This window comes from Symsagittifera roscoffensis, unplaced genomic scaffold (genome assembly GCF_963678635.1).
Source record: "Symsagittifera roscoffensis unplaced genomic scaffold, txSymRosc1.1 SCAFFOLD_969, whole genome shotgun sequence".
NCBI classification, from domain to species: Eukaryota; Metazoa; Xenacoelomorpha; order Acoela; family Convolutidae; genus Symsagittifera; species Symsagittifera roscoffensis.
In genome coordinates, this window is record NW_026971033.1 from 1 (window position 1) to 15,036 (window position 15,036).

Here is a 15,036-nt window from a genome sequence, read left to right on the forward strand (position 1 = left end):
CCCCGTGTGACAAGAGTTTTTAGAGTCTCTATGGGACTGTTCTGAGTTTTAAAAGCCACACATGGTACTGATCCCTAGAGACTTAATTTTTCCCTAATAGTATAATGTTTTGTTTAGCGTTGTTCGTTTGTTATACTTTCCTTCGTCATCTTCTTTCTGGTATTAGTTTTCGTGCTGTTCAAGTGTGTCTTTGTCTTCCTTCCTTGCTGTTTGTTCTTCGATTTCGTAGTTCTGTCTTTTGACGACAGATAAAACCTCGTTTTTGTTTTGGTTCAGCCGCCGCCCATGGGTGATATCAAATCGACGATGTCTACTAATGTTTCTCTTGGTTTTGGTTTTTTGCTTCCAGAGATTTTAAGCAGATTTGATACTGCGAGGATTTTTCCTTGAATCCCATTTCTGTTATTAGGCTAATTATGTTTGGTTTATTGTACGGTGTCACATCCGTTGATGTCTCTTTTGTGGATTGTTTTCTCGGTTGTCTGATTTGTGCGTCCTCAAAAGTTTTCATTGGAATTGGACTCCTAACTACCCCGGCCAAGGTTGACTGTCCATTCTGGACTGATTTCCAGGTTGGCGCGATGGTTTTTTATATCTCCGATGTCTTCTTTTTGTTGGATTGTTTTGGTAATGGGGCAGTTTTCTCCAAGGTCGAAGACCATTCTTTGCTCGATGATGCTGATTTTTTGATTGATGTCTATTGTTTAGATGTTTGGGCGGTTTTTTTTTCTGGTATCTCCTCTTTCCAGTTAGTTTTGCCTTTCTCTTTTTTGGGCACTCTTGTTATTGCAATCTGTCTTGTTTCTCCTCCACAGTGAACTTTTTCGGCAGTCCTGATGTTATGTCGTCCTTGAACATTGGATGTTGTGGCGCGTTTGGTCCTCAGGGTCTAAAAAGCGCAAACAAGGTCCTGTTCTCCGAGCGGGTTCGTATGCATGATATTCACTTAAGTGTGAAGATCTGCAGGGCCCATATATCATTGGTTTCGGAACGAAAGCAAATACGCTATTTCTCAACAATCTCGGTTGTTTCCTCTGTGATTTAAGTCTCCGTGAGAATAGTGTTTATAGAGCCCCTATGGGACTGTTCTGAGTTTTAAAGTCTCAGTGCGACTCATCACCAGGAATTTTTCTTTTTCCTTTATAAGATAATGTTTTGCTTTGATCCGTTCGTTTTGATATACTCTCCTTCGTCGCCTTCTTTCTGGTACTGTTTTTCATGCTGATCAAGTTTATCTTAGTCTAAGTTCCTTGCTGTTCGTTCTTCGATTTTCTAGTTCTTTGTATTTTTGAATAATGGAAACTTGTTTTCGTATTGGCCCGCGTCTTTCTTTGGGCTGCCCATGGGTGACATCAAATCGACTATGTCGATTGATAATTCATGGGGTTTTGGTTTTTTGCTTCCAGATTTTTGAAGCAGGCTTGATACTGCGGGGATTTTTCATTGAATCCCATTACTGCTATCAGGCTAATTATGTTTGGTTTTTTGTCCGGGGACCCATCCGTTGGTGTCTCTTTTGTGAATTGTTTTCTGAGTGTTCTGATTTGTGTGACCTCAAGGGTTTTCATTGGAATTGGGCTTCTAACCGCCCCGGCTAAGGATGACTGTCTATTCCGGACTGATTTCTGAGTTGGCGCGATGGTTTTTTATATCTCCGACCTCTTCGTCTCATTGAGTCGTTTTGGTGATGGAGCGGTTTTCTCTGAGGTCGGAGACATGCTTTGCTCGATGATGCAGGTTTTTGCTTGCTGTGTTTCTTATTTGTTTCACTTTTGTTGCTCGTCTTATTGTTTTTCTTGCTACATGTTCTATCCGTTTCTTGATATTTTGTTCTAATTGACTTTTCGTTGAACCTCCTTCTAAGTTGAATTTAAATTTTTTAAAATTTTTTATTGACAGTCTTGTTTCCAAATCTGTATTGAGGATCTCCCGGTCTGAGGAAAATGGGAGTCACGTGTGTCGGTTTTGGGGTTCTCTCCGGTCGCTGTTTCATCACAATTTTTTCTTCGAACCATTCCTGAAGGTCGTGCATGACTTCTGCAGGGAGTGGTTGTGCATCAAGTATTTTCGATCTAAACATGCATGTTGGGCATTTTCCCAGTTTGAGTTGTACAATGTGCTATTTGTTGCTATGTTTGAAAGTGGTGTCTCAGATTTCCGTCCTATGTGGGCCTCAAACGGTGAAATTTGTGCTACTCCATCTGGCGTATTACGGATTTCTGCGACATGCGTTGCTAATTTAAACGGTGTGTTATTTTTGTCTGTTCTCAGAATGCCTAATTTACGTTTAAGTGTTTTTATCCATCTTTCTACTACTCCGATTGATTTTCGACCATTTATCTACAGCAAACTTATCCTTATTTAACTCATCTGGGAGGGGTCTCGCGAAATACAATTGTACTCTTCATTTGGTTAAACTGCTGGTTCTATTTGAAATGAGTGGTTTTTTCTTATAAATGGTTTTAATTGTTTACCATGTTTATTACCTTGTCGGCATCCCTGTGCCATTTGCACTTTCGAGCGGTGTAGATGTGGGAAGCAGATAGTTTGGCACACGTTTAGATTCACCGCCGATCCGGGGTGAGTGAGATGGATAATATCCAGTAATGTCTGTCTGAGTTGGGTCGGAAAGACGAACCGCTCGTAGATTATGAGGCAGTCCTCCCGCACACGTAATTGGTTGCAAAAATTATACCAATACTGGCCGTATGAGCACTTCATGGCCTCCCTGTCTCGGTTTTGCAGGAAATTTGGTAATGGTCACTTGTTTCTATCTTTTCTTGTGACGGCGGCAATGAACTGAAGTCTTAAGACTTTTTACAAACTTTTCCTGTAGACTGGTGTGTCCTCCTCTAAATCCATGTTTGTCTCTTGATTCAAACCTGCCCAAAAATATGTGGGGTCCAAGCGAATCACACGGTATTCATACTGTTCGTGTACATCTATCAATTGTTCGGTTTGATTGTCCTCCTCTCTAATGGTCTCTGTTGGCTCGGTGTTTTCGTTGCGTCTGTTTGTGACGCGAACTCGTTTACTGTAGTTGTTGCCTGTTTCTTCTGCGTGTTCATTGCATTTGTTTGGCTCGGGTCCGTTTGGCCCGTAGTGTTTGCGTTACACACATTTTTGGGAAGAACTTTTTTTTCTATTACGATCCCGTTATTACATCTCTTGTGTCCCTAATTTGAATGGCGCCGATGTGCTTTGTGATCCGTTTGTGTTGCTTGGTATCTTACATCCGTATGTTGTTCTTGTCGTTTTGCGGCGATGCCAGCGCGGCTCTGACAAGCCTTCCTCGCGTCCTATTCCCCTTGCCACGTTTTGTTGTTTTTTTTGTTTTCTTCTTTGCTGCTGTTTTTACTCTTTTCACATTCCGGGATAAATCCAAATTTGAATCCCTCGTAGTTGTTTCGTCGTCATTGTTCGTTTTTCTTTTTGTGTATTTGAGTTTTGGATTAAGTTGATAGTTTTTAGGTTTCTGGTTTTTTTGTTCGTCTCCGACTGAGCGATGGGTGATTCTTGAATAACTGAATGAATTCAATCTGATTTCGTTGACCGCTTTCTATTTTTTGGCTTTTTAAACTGCTCTTGAGGTTTAGTTTGGCTTGTTGGAGTTCTTTCGTTTTCGGCGCGCTTTTTGATCTGCTGATTCGGTGCTCGCTTTTATTTGGCTAGTTTTATTAGAAGTAGATTGTCAATCAACTCAAGATTAGCTATGAATAAAATTATCGACCCCACCACAATTTCCTAATCCAATTCTTATGGGGTTTTGCGAATACAACTTGATTTTTCAAAATGTAGTCTATTAAGCCCATTTTGATAACTGTTATGTAATATTTGTCAAAATCGAAAAGAATTAATCGGTTCATCCATCTTGTGAGCCTACTTTGATTAGTTTTTGATCATTTGCTCGCTTTTAATGCACTGATTTTGACGGTAAAAATTTCAGGCAAGTAATAGTTAAACCGTTTGATTGCCCTAACTACTTCTTGTAATTCGAGATTGTTTACCGAACACTTTTCTTCTGGTGAGTTTAGGAACCTTGATGCATAAGCAAATGCTACCCAACCTTGTTCAAGTGCCGCTCATAGGCCGGAAGTTGTTGCATCATAGGCCACGCGGGCTCCTACGTTTTGGTCAAATAGTTCGTTTTGTATTATTTCTAAAATTTATTTTAAAAAGTTTTGAATGCTGTGTTTTATTCAGTTTTCCAGTCAAAGTGTACTGTTTTTATCTCTGTTTTTTAGAAGTGGTCGCAATGCAGCAGCGGTTTGAGCTATACGTGGGATGTATTTTGTGAGAAGGTAATTAGAAACAATGAAAATTCTTAATTGTTCAAATGTTTTTGACGTAATAATTTTTTCTATTAATTTTGTTGTTTTTATAAGCGGATTTTGGAAAATAAGCACTCTACTTGTTTGCACGCAAACTTACATTTGTCTAGCGAGATTGCTAAATTTTCTTCGTATAGCCTTTGTCGTGCCCTTTTCAATGTATCTTTATGTATCTCTAATGATCATTTGGTTACTATTAGGATATCGTTTAGATAGGCGCACGTATTTTTGAAGTTTTTCATCGTTCAGTCGATGGCGTTTTGAAATTCCGCTGGCATATCCAAAAATCCACAGAAATCTGTTTGAAACTGGTTTTTGTAGTGTTGCCTCTGATTTGGCTGAAATTTCGTTGCTTTCTGGTTCGTTGATCTAATGGGATTTGCGAGTAAGCGTACTGCAGTTCAAGTGTCAAGAAGAATGTTTGTTTTTCACGATTGATTTTACGATTTGTGCAATAATTTCTTATAGTAGTTCAATGTTCGCGATCTGATGTTTTTTTTGCGAATAAATATTTATTTTTGTTAATGGTTATTTTTGTGAATAAATCTGATGATTTACAATGAATCCAGTGCCAGTTTGACAATCTGGTTCTTTTTGACCGTTTTAATGATTGGATAGATGAATTTCTTATCCAAACAATTGTCCAGTTCTATAATTTTTTTCTGATTTTTTATTTTTTTTACTCTCTTTTGTAGACGACTCGGAATGCGACGTCATTATTGTTAGATTGGGAACGCGTACTTTATAAATTGTGTTTTAATCCCGAAGTTATTTGCTTTTCCGATTCTTACGCTCAATTATTCGAAATGTCTGTTACCCGTTGTTTGATTTCAAAGTTTGATTTTTACGTTTTGCTTATGATAAGCATTTGATAGTGTTTTGATTCGACTCGCACCAGTCTTATGCCAGTTTGTGGTAGTAGGTTTCTTCCTATAAGGTTTGCCTTCTGGTGGTCGGCTACGAAGAATGGGGCTGATTGGATGGTCCAACCCTGGATTTTATTGCAATAAACAGTCTTCCTTTTGGAATAATGATATCATCGTTCTAGTAAGCAAGGTTTTGTGCCGCATCTTCTGGTTGAATGTAATTGAATATCGTATAATTGTTTTTTGTTCGAAAACGTTGGGTAGTTTTTCGTTAAAAAACGAATTTGGGTTTCCCAAATCGGGAATAGCGAATGGTGATTCCTATCTTGTTTTTAAATTGACAATAAGTCTGTTCAAGACATCGTCTGTTATTTTTGTTGAATTGTTGATTTCGATTGCTTCGGATAGAGCCATTACCGAAAAAATATTCCGCAGTAATTCTTGCCATCCACTCTTAGGTATGAGTTTGGCAAGTGTCACTGGTTCGTTTTCTTCCACTAGCTGGTGTTCCTTTCTTTTTCTGGTTGTTCTTCATTTCATTTGTGTAGATAACTAAAATTTGTGGACCCGCATTTTAGCAATATGTCCCCGTTTTGCGCGCTTCGCACAAATTTTATCTTTTGCCGGGCATGCTTGTAGATAATTTGGGCCAAATTGATTGCTGCAAAGGTAACCTTGTTTTTATTGTGTGTTATTGGAATTTTGTTGTCTCTTATTCTTTGTTCCATGGCTGTTATTTCGTCGTCCTTTTTGGTTTCTTCCTTGTTTTGAATTGTTTTGATAGTTAGATTGTAGGCCCCAACATCAAGGTTGGATAAAACCCATTGGTTTTTGTTTAACTTTAGTTGTTGTTGACGGCCCGAAGGGAATCGTTTTCAAGGTTCGACTATGTTCAATTCCTTATCGCGGCGGATCGCATTTTTGTATGCGTCTTGTGGAGATCGTGCTTCTCCCAAAAGTTGCTCTGCTGTTTTTTCGTTGTGCAAGTTTGCGCCAAACATATGTATTACCAATTCGTCTTCTATATCCCCGCAGTCTGCTGGTGAAGCAAGCTCTACCAATTCTGCATCAAATTGCTCCAGTGATTTATTCTTCTATTGCTTACAAAAAATACTGTTATATATCTCAAGTGCGATGATCCTTTCACTAATGAAAATATCTTCTAGTACTCGCATTCGGTGTTTTGTCGTCGTAGCTTGTATTTCTAATCCCGCTCGTTTCTTTGTACCTGTCGCTGTTCCTCTGTTACTAGGCATAGAAATGAGTAGCATTTTACTTTTGCGTCTGCATCGTCCCATGCAAATGAGTTGCATAGCACTTCAAATTGGACGACTTCTCAGACCATCACATCTTCCCTCTTTTTCTAAGAAGGTCTGTCGGTATAGGATCTCCGTAGTGTTTCGTTGGTTTCCGGAATCTTGAAGATCAATAAGGTTCGTCTGAGACCGGTTCAGATTGATCGTCTGGTTGTTATTCATTTTCATAGTGCACTGGATTTCAATAACGACAATGTCACTCGTTCCATCTGTGGTATTGGTCTCTTGACTGAATCTCGCAATTTGCTTGTCGCTTACAAGAACAGTACGTTCTGATCGTTTGGGTTGAATCCACGATGTGTTGATTCCACATCAAATGATGAAAATTGCAGGTTGTGTTTCCGTATTTTGTTCGGCCTGAAGAGAATTTGTTCTCATACGTCAAAATCTACGATGGTAGTTGATCTGATTTTTCGTTCAAGAACAAGTTCTCATGGTATTTTCCCCTTGCCATGGTATTTTCCCGTTTTTCCATGCGCCATTAGTACTCGTTGGAAAAACGCAAAAAATGACAGATGAATGTTTTCCCCATGCCTTTTTGGCAAGTTTAACCGTCTGGACTGCTCTTTCTGCTTGTCCATTTGCTCTTGGGTGGTAGATCGGGGATTCCATTTTGTGATTTTTCTGATACCTGCACCATGTTTCGAAGTCATTGCTCACAAGTTCGAGTCCGTTGTCAGAGACTAGAGTTTTAGGTACTCCAAATCTCGCAAAGACTGCTGAACGACATTTCCTGAGAGTTAAAGTAGTTCTGTCATTGGTCGGGAATGCTTCAATCCAGCCACTTTCTGCATCACTAACAAATTTATTTTTCCTTGCTTTTTGATGTGGGCCCAGTCCTTTGGATTCGCTCCCATTTGTCTGCTTCTGGCCACTTGGAAACTGTTTTCCCAAGCGATGGTCTGATTTTTTGACAGAAGTCGCAACTTGAGACAAGTCATTCTACGTCTTGCGATATGCTAGCCCAACAGACAACCATTCTCAGAACCTTTTCTATTGCCTGTTTTCCTGGATGCGTCTTGTGGGCATCGTCCACATTTTTTTTCTTTATCTCGAGGTACAACGCCCCTATAGATGATGCCTTCTCGAATTTTCAAGGTCTCGGCTTCCTTCTTAAGGTCTGATTCAGCTTCTGAGCATTGTCTCTAATCACTGTTTTGTATCCGCTTGAAGACCTCTTGAATAAATCGATTCGATTTAAGGTCGTTTTCGATGTCGTTCAGCTTGATTGTCTGCGTCTCTGCGAAGAAGATCTCATTCTGATTAAAACAGACTTTTTCCTCTTTTTGTATCTCGTTGAAATGCAGCCTACTCAGAGCGTCCGTATGTGGAATCTGGTCTCCTGGCACATATTTGAACTTGTAGTCGAATCGCATCGTTGCAGTAGCCTATCTGGTTTTTCTAGCTGATGCTGTTTTCGGTACATCTCCGTCTAACCCGAAGAGGTACTGCAAGGACTTGTGATTTGTTTTTAGAGTCCATCTGCGCCCCAGTAAGATCTTTTTTTGCCGTATGAACACAAACACGATTGCCCAAGCTTGTCCTTCTGTCTTGCAGTAGTTGAGTTTTCGGTGCTGTTTTCGGTGCTGTTTTCGGTGCTGTTTTCGGTGCTGTTTTCGGTACAGCTGATGCTGTTTTCGGTGCATCTCCGTCTAACCCGACGAGGTACTGCAAGAATTTGTGATTTCTATTTAGAGTCCACTTGCGCCCCAGTAAGATCTCGTTTTTTTGTCGTATGAACACAAACACGATTGCCTAAGCTTCTCCTTCTGTCTTGGAGAAGTTGAGCTCAGCTGATGATAGCTTCCTTAAAACGTATACAACTGGATGTCGCTCCTGTGAGAGAACCCCGCCATTTGCTTGCTCTGAAGCATCGTCATCTGTCACAGTCATTTGTTTTTCAGGGAGTAGATTTGAACGGCTGGTTTCGATCAGTGTTCTTGTTTGATACTCTGAAAGCGTGTGTTGAGTTGGTCTGTCCACTCAAAGTCTTGACCTCGTAATTTTTGAGAGGGAGCATTGTTTTGAAAAAGTTTTGAATCATTCGTCCGTAGAAGTTTGCCGGTCCACAAAAAGATTGAAGTCCTTTGTAGTTCGCGGATAATTTGGTGCTTTCAATCTTTTTAACAAGCCTGTCATAGCCTAAAATTGAAACAGTTGTGAGTGGTTTCGAGTTTGACTTGGTCTTATTGATTATTAAAAATTTTTCTCTAAGTCGTCCAATGACTGCCGTCATACGTTTTTTGTATTGCTTGTGATGTTCCGTAGACAAGCATGTCGTCTTGGAAAATATTTTTTTTTCATTAGAGTGTGTTCTCGATGCATTTTTGAAACATTGCGAAAGTCTTCTTTATCCCTTGTTTTAGTAAATACATCTTGATTAGCCCCTATTGGAGGTTGATTGTGCACACTTCTTTTGCATCATCATCAAGTTCGATTTAATGATAAGCATCTGAGAGTTTGATATTGCCAAGAATTTCAACTACGTGCAAAATTTTGTGGTGATGCACTGAAAACTCTCCAGAGCTGCACTGGCTCAAGGACTCCCAGCCTTAACATGCCATGTTACTTTGCTTTTACTGCCTCTTCTACTGATAACGGAATTTTGCTTGCTTTGTGCTCCAAGTTTCAGTTTTACCTGGTATTGTTTCTTTTGACAGTCGGTAATGTCCCTGAGAGCCCATGTATCGCATGATCGAATACTGGGTTGGTAAGAGATCGCGTCCAAGGAGTCCAAAACACCTGTTTGCTCGCAAAACTGCTAGGGTAGCTTGAACAGGTTAGATGTGACCATTCTCAGTCAGGTCACACAAAACTGTTCTTTTAAAGATCGAGTCTTTCGCATCAATTCAGAAGTCGAGTTTTTGCCTATCGTATGCTTCTAGAGTGCGAGCAGTTTCATCTAGAGTAGGTTTTCCAAGTTTCTCCCCGATGCTCGACCACAATGCGTTTCACCTCAGAGCCATCAATGACGACACTTTCCCATGGGCAGCCATGCCGATGAGACTTGATGCAAAAAACATCTCTAGTTCAGTGCCGTTCTCAGAGCTTTCTAATCCCCACTCTGAGAACTGACCACCAGCAGGACGGCTCACTCTCTTATTAAATCTTCTGTTACCTGAGTTGTTGTTGCCTAACTTACCTCGACACTTTATTGTTCGCTTCAATGATTCAATGACCCTAGTCTGATATAGGTTCACAAGAACCAGCGGATTTAGGAGAGAAGGGGGATGTCTTTGTACTATTTTGAGATACCCATTTTTGGCTGACTGACCCTAAAATTTTCTAAGGGCGCCTTGGGTGCCAAGATATAATAATTGTTAGGGGGGAGCGCGCGCCGAAAAAACCCAATTTTATAGTAAAAATTTTTGCAAAAGTGCCTTAAATTGCCTTTTTGGCCTGTTTTTTTTCAAACGTTTGCCTGTGGCGCAGATGATGTGGTAAAAATGGGGTCTTTATAGTTATTTGGGAAAGCTCAGAAAATCAATTTGGTCGACCAAAAAAAACAATTTAGAACCAAGTTAACATCCTCAACCCTAGCCACTTGTTTGGGGGGAGGATGTTAACTTGGTCCAGTTTCGTTGAAAATTCGCCCCTCGAGAAAATCCTAGATACACCTCAGATCTGACCGTAAAGTGCCCTTGTTTTTGTTGAATTTTGCGGTTAGTTTTTTTTAAATATGAAGCTCGCTACTTTTCTCCGTCTGAACAATTGAAAATCAAATTTTATTGGCTTTCAAATAAATATTTTCAAAGTTTTAGTTGAATAGGATTTGGATCTAGTTAACAATTACCCCCCGCCCCCCTGTGGTATCTATCTAGTATAAAAAATTACCAGCCCTATTAATAAAAACTGTAAATTAGCTCTAAAGCGTTGTATTTAAAATTCGAACTTTGCAGCATTCTGATTGGTCGAAAACTCGACTAACTTAATCTACTTAACAATTGCATCCCTTTCTTGAAAGGGGGCCATTGTTAAAAAGATCCTAGATTATTTTGAATTGATGAATTTTTTCTGCGTTTCTAATAACCGTAGCGATTGATCTGACACATCTGACTGACTTTCATGCGGATTGTTTTTCCTCTCGACTGCTTTGTCTTGGAATATTTAAACGTTTTTGACTTTTTTGTCAATAACCATGATAAAAAAATGACCACAAAAAAAACTGATGGCTTGAGTGCGTAGGATAAAAATTTACTTCGAATATCTTTCATTTCCGCACGTCAGACTCAATTTTTTTAACTTGTTTCTGAGAAATTTTATTTTCTTTGTTTCACCAGTTTTGTATCTGCGGGGAAAGTGTTAGAAAACATAGACGCTCTGCGTCAAACCACAACAATTCAACATGACCCACGTGCTCAGTTGGAGGAAAGCTAATTAATATTTCATAGATCATTTCTCGCACAAAAAAACAGCTGCTTTTTCAATCTTCACATGACACGTTTCAAGTCTATTTATCTGAGTTTTTTTATTTCTACGAAAAAAAAAATGTTTTTATCGTATTCTTGTTACTGTCAAATTTTTGACCTAAATTTTTACCTTATTTGTCTTAATTTTCTTAGCTTTGAAATCAGAGCTGCTTCTGTTGCTGATGGCTGGGGTGAAAACACTGTTGAAAACATCTTCAGTATGTCACAATTATTGCTGAAATTTCAATTGCAGAAAAATGTACTTAAATTGAAACCCTATCATCTAGTTTAATATGTTTGTAGTTTTTGCAATACGCAAAAAAGCTTCGGGCTATTTTTGTTCACATTTTTACTGAAAAAAAATATAAAACTTTAGTCATCCGAAAAACGAAACCCAATATTTAACCAACATGGTGTTTCAGAAGAGAGGGATAAGAACTCAGTTCTGCTGATATTCAAGCTTTGCGGATCTGTGAGTATTGTTTAAAAATCCACCAAATAAAAACATGAATCAAAAATTATACTCAAATTTTAAAATACTCTGTTTAAAAATGTTTGAAAGCCTTTTGTTTCAGGTTTCGAGTGAAATGAAATTAAATTTACGAGGAACGGTAGCTGAAAGCGTGACTAACTTCTGCGACGAAAATCCGTTCTCGTGCGATCGATCAGACTCCAAAATGTGAGTTGAAATTTTGGCCAGCCAGCCACTTTTTCTACATCTTTTTATTTTAGCAACATAAGAGATACCAATAACATCAAAGGTTTCCCCGAATTTCAAGGTAGATTTCCCGGCTCGTCACACAAAAGAGCCCCACTATATCCAAACCCCAGCCCAAAAATATCGTCACAGTAATGCTTTTATTATAGGAGAGAGGGGGTGCTGTAATAATGTGCAGATTTTTTTTAGCGCAGATGTTTGTCAACTGAAACTTGTCCATAAATCAATTAAGATCTTATAACCTTTCGGCAAGTAAAAAGGCCCGAACTGCTCAAACTTCTAATTAATCATGAGAATTAATCGTTTTCCGAGTTATATTTGGAAAATTGACAAAAGTATCCTACAAAAAAAAGATATTTTAACCTAATATTCAACCAATTCCGACATTTTTATGATTTCTATCAGGACAAATTTATTTCATAATTCAGTTTTTTATTTAAGCAATTCATCCTACACAGACGTGCTATGGTGGGGACGTTACCCCCAGAAAAGGGAGTTAGCAGGGGGTGCTGTGTCGTTCCAATTGTATGTCAGATACCCACCCGAGATGGAGGGAAGTGGGAACACCAAAGCACTCATACCCAGGGACACCCTCAAAGGTACACGCAAAACGTTTTTTCAGTCATTTTTTAGGTAATTTCAAATCCGGAGACAAGCCTTTGAACATGTTCAAACTCAATTAAAATTTGATTTTAAACGTAATACAAAATCTAAATACTTCGTAATGAAACTTGCTGGGGCAAATTTTTTTTTTCGTACAATCCGCAACAAGAAAAAGATGCTAAAATAATTGATTCCACAATTTACTAGTAGAATCCGAATTTTGTAAATGAAATCCGCAAATCTTGTGACTATATTCAACCAGTCATTATGAGTAGGAACAAATAAAAGTATGGTCAATTGAATCTGAGAGCTGGTCTTTTTTACAGCATTTGAGAATATCAAAATTTGAATTAAACAACAGCTCTTTAGAGGAACCCCGTAGCATTATACAACCAACAGACTTTTAAAGCTTTTAAGAAAATTTTCATTTTAATTGGCAATCATAGATACAAACAAGACTGCTCCTACATTAGGAGGCCAAACTGTGCATTTTGTGAATTGTAAGCGGACTTCGCATCAAGGTCGCTCCTTTTGTTCTTTCATTTCCTTTTATCGTTACAACACAAATTTAACAAACTCAAATACCTGTCTCTGGAATTCAGGAACAAACATACACAAAATTGTGCGCTTATCCAGTGCACAATTTGGCCTCGTAATGTACCAGGACAAAGCCCTGAATCTTCCGAGACCCTTTATATGGTCTCGAATAGTTATTACTAAATGAAATACTGAAAAACCATGAATTTTAAGCTCGTAATATCAAAAAAGCTGCTCGTAACAGGGCGAAGCCCTGAACGTTCCGACCGCCTTTCGAGAACCATGGAATACTGTTCGATATAAAAAAAATGATGAAGTTGTCAAAAAAATCACCTATTCAAAAAAATTTCGACATGTTTTGAAAACAATCCCCCTTACGCTATGTAAAGTACAAACTGATATATTTCGCAAATAGCAAATTATTGAATAGTCCAAACACAATTTCTCACTTTAATTAAAATCAATTTCTATCACAAGTCAAGTTTCCTTTTACGCTTTACAAGCACAAAATAAATCGCCAATTTACAAGCACAATTTTTTTTATGGCTTAAAGCGTAGTGGGGAAAAATGGGGAATGGAGAGCGGGGTAATTCCCTGCGTGTAAATCATTTGCGTTATATTTTAGCATCAAAGTAATATTCGAACAGTTTAGTTAGAATCGTTTCAGATTGACCAGACAGCCAGGTAAATATTATAGTGATGTGCGCGCCCGCTCTGGCCCGCGTAGGACCAGGGATCGAGCACCCCAGTGAACAAACAATTTTTGTTGAAATTGGTTTGAAAAAAACCACCCGAAGCATATATATTCCTCGCTTTCTTCAAAAGTTGGAACAAAATTTCAACAGTTTTTGCCGCAATTAGCAGGTTTATTTCAGAACTAACGATCCCAAAAAAAAACCCAAAAAGAACTTTTATAAAGAGGGCTATTATCTGGCTAATCTCCAAATTCATACCTAATCCAAAGTTTTTATCTTCTTAATCACACATAGTTCAACAACACAGACTAAATAAGAATTGATTTTGGAGGAAATTGCAATTTTGTTTAAAAAATTTAATTAAAACCCATAGCTTTAACTCTTTTGCTCTTTTCGTTGGCTCCATTTGACTCTCAAACCTGTCACCATTTGACAACAAAACTGGATTTGACAAAACTTTGATAATATTACTGGATTCCGCAACGAAAGTTCAGAATCCCTTATGAAGTGCGGATCCTGCCAAAAAAATCAGATTTCACTCACAAATTGCATATTGAGCGGGTATAGGCGCGGATATAGGAGAATTAAGTCGTCGGAAACAACCCCCCCCCCCGCAATCTATGATTCGACCACCGTCGGACGCCCCTCCCCCTCAGGGATTCGGCTTTTTTCTTTCCCCCTGCCTGCGAGTTTTCACTAGCAGTTTTTCTGTTCCAAAATTGTTCCAAAATTTGGCATGCAGTTAAATTAGGCAATGAAAAACAAACTTTTTTCATATTTAACCTTGTAAAATCCCTCGTTACAACATGAAATTGATGCTTATGTCTGCTGGGGGGAAAGGAAAAATAGCGAGGGCTTCGATCCCCTTACCAACCAAAAGTTAGCCCCTTTGGTACTATTTTTAGATACCAATTATTGGCCGACCAAGCGCAATGTTTTCTAAGAGCTACGTTGAACGCGCCAATTAAATCTACATGTGAGGTAAGCCAAAAAACGCACTTTTTGGTCAAAATCTTACAAAAAAGGACCCAGATCCGCCAAACCAGATCATATCAAACCTTTATTTAACACTTCATTTTGTTTTCAGACAACATTCATTTTTTGTTTTCAGAAATTCTAGAAATTAATCGAAGCTTGATCGAAGATCGATTCGGGGCTCCAATTCTCTACATCCTGGTGTTCGACTGGAGATACAACTTCCTCCTCTCAGGGGTCTCTCTTTCATTGTTACTCCTTTTCTGCACTGCCTCGGTTATCTACATCTTCAAGAGGTTAGTTCTAAAACCATCTGAAGGGGGGCAGTCAAGCCAAAAGGACCAATGGCCCAGAATAGTAGTTTATCTAACCAAGGTGTGTCTATTCAAGACGTTAGGGCTCTTTTCCACTCCCCTTCACATTTGAATTACAAGTTTCTAAAAAATTTGCAATGTTGTCGAAATGCTATGAAATTTTTCAAGCCAACAATTGTGAACAGATTTGGTTTTCATACTTTACTACGTATTATCACGCATTTAGCCATTATAACGCATAAAACGGCTATAAAAATGGAACAATGTGGGGG

General features: G+C 38.7%; 1 protein-coding gene across 1 annotated transcript; it reads left to right on the forward strand.

Annotated features, from left to right (window-relative positions):
• Positions 1 to 10,924: 10,924 nt before the first annotated feature.
• Positions 10,925 to 14,746, forward strand: LOC134856130 (uncharacterized; the record flags this gene model as incomplete). Its single annotated transcript, XM_063872494.1, is given in 5 exon segments — positions 10,925 to 11,140; positions 11,345 to 11,394; positions 11,498 to 11,601; positions 12,082 to 12,239; positions 14,587 to 14,746. Coding segments are annotated over 5 exon segments (665 nt in total), but the record flags the coding sequence as incomplete, so codon positions are not given.
• Positions 14,747 to 15,036: the final 290 nt, after the last annotated feature.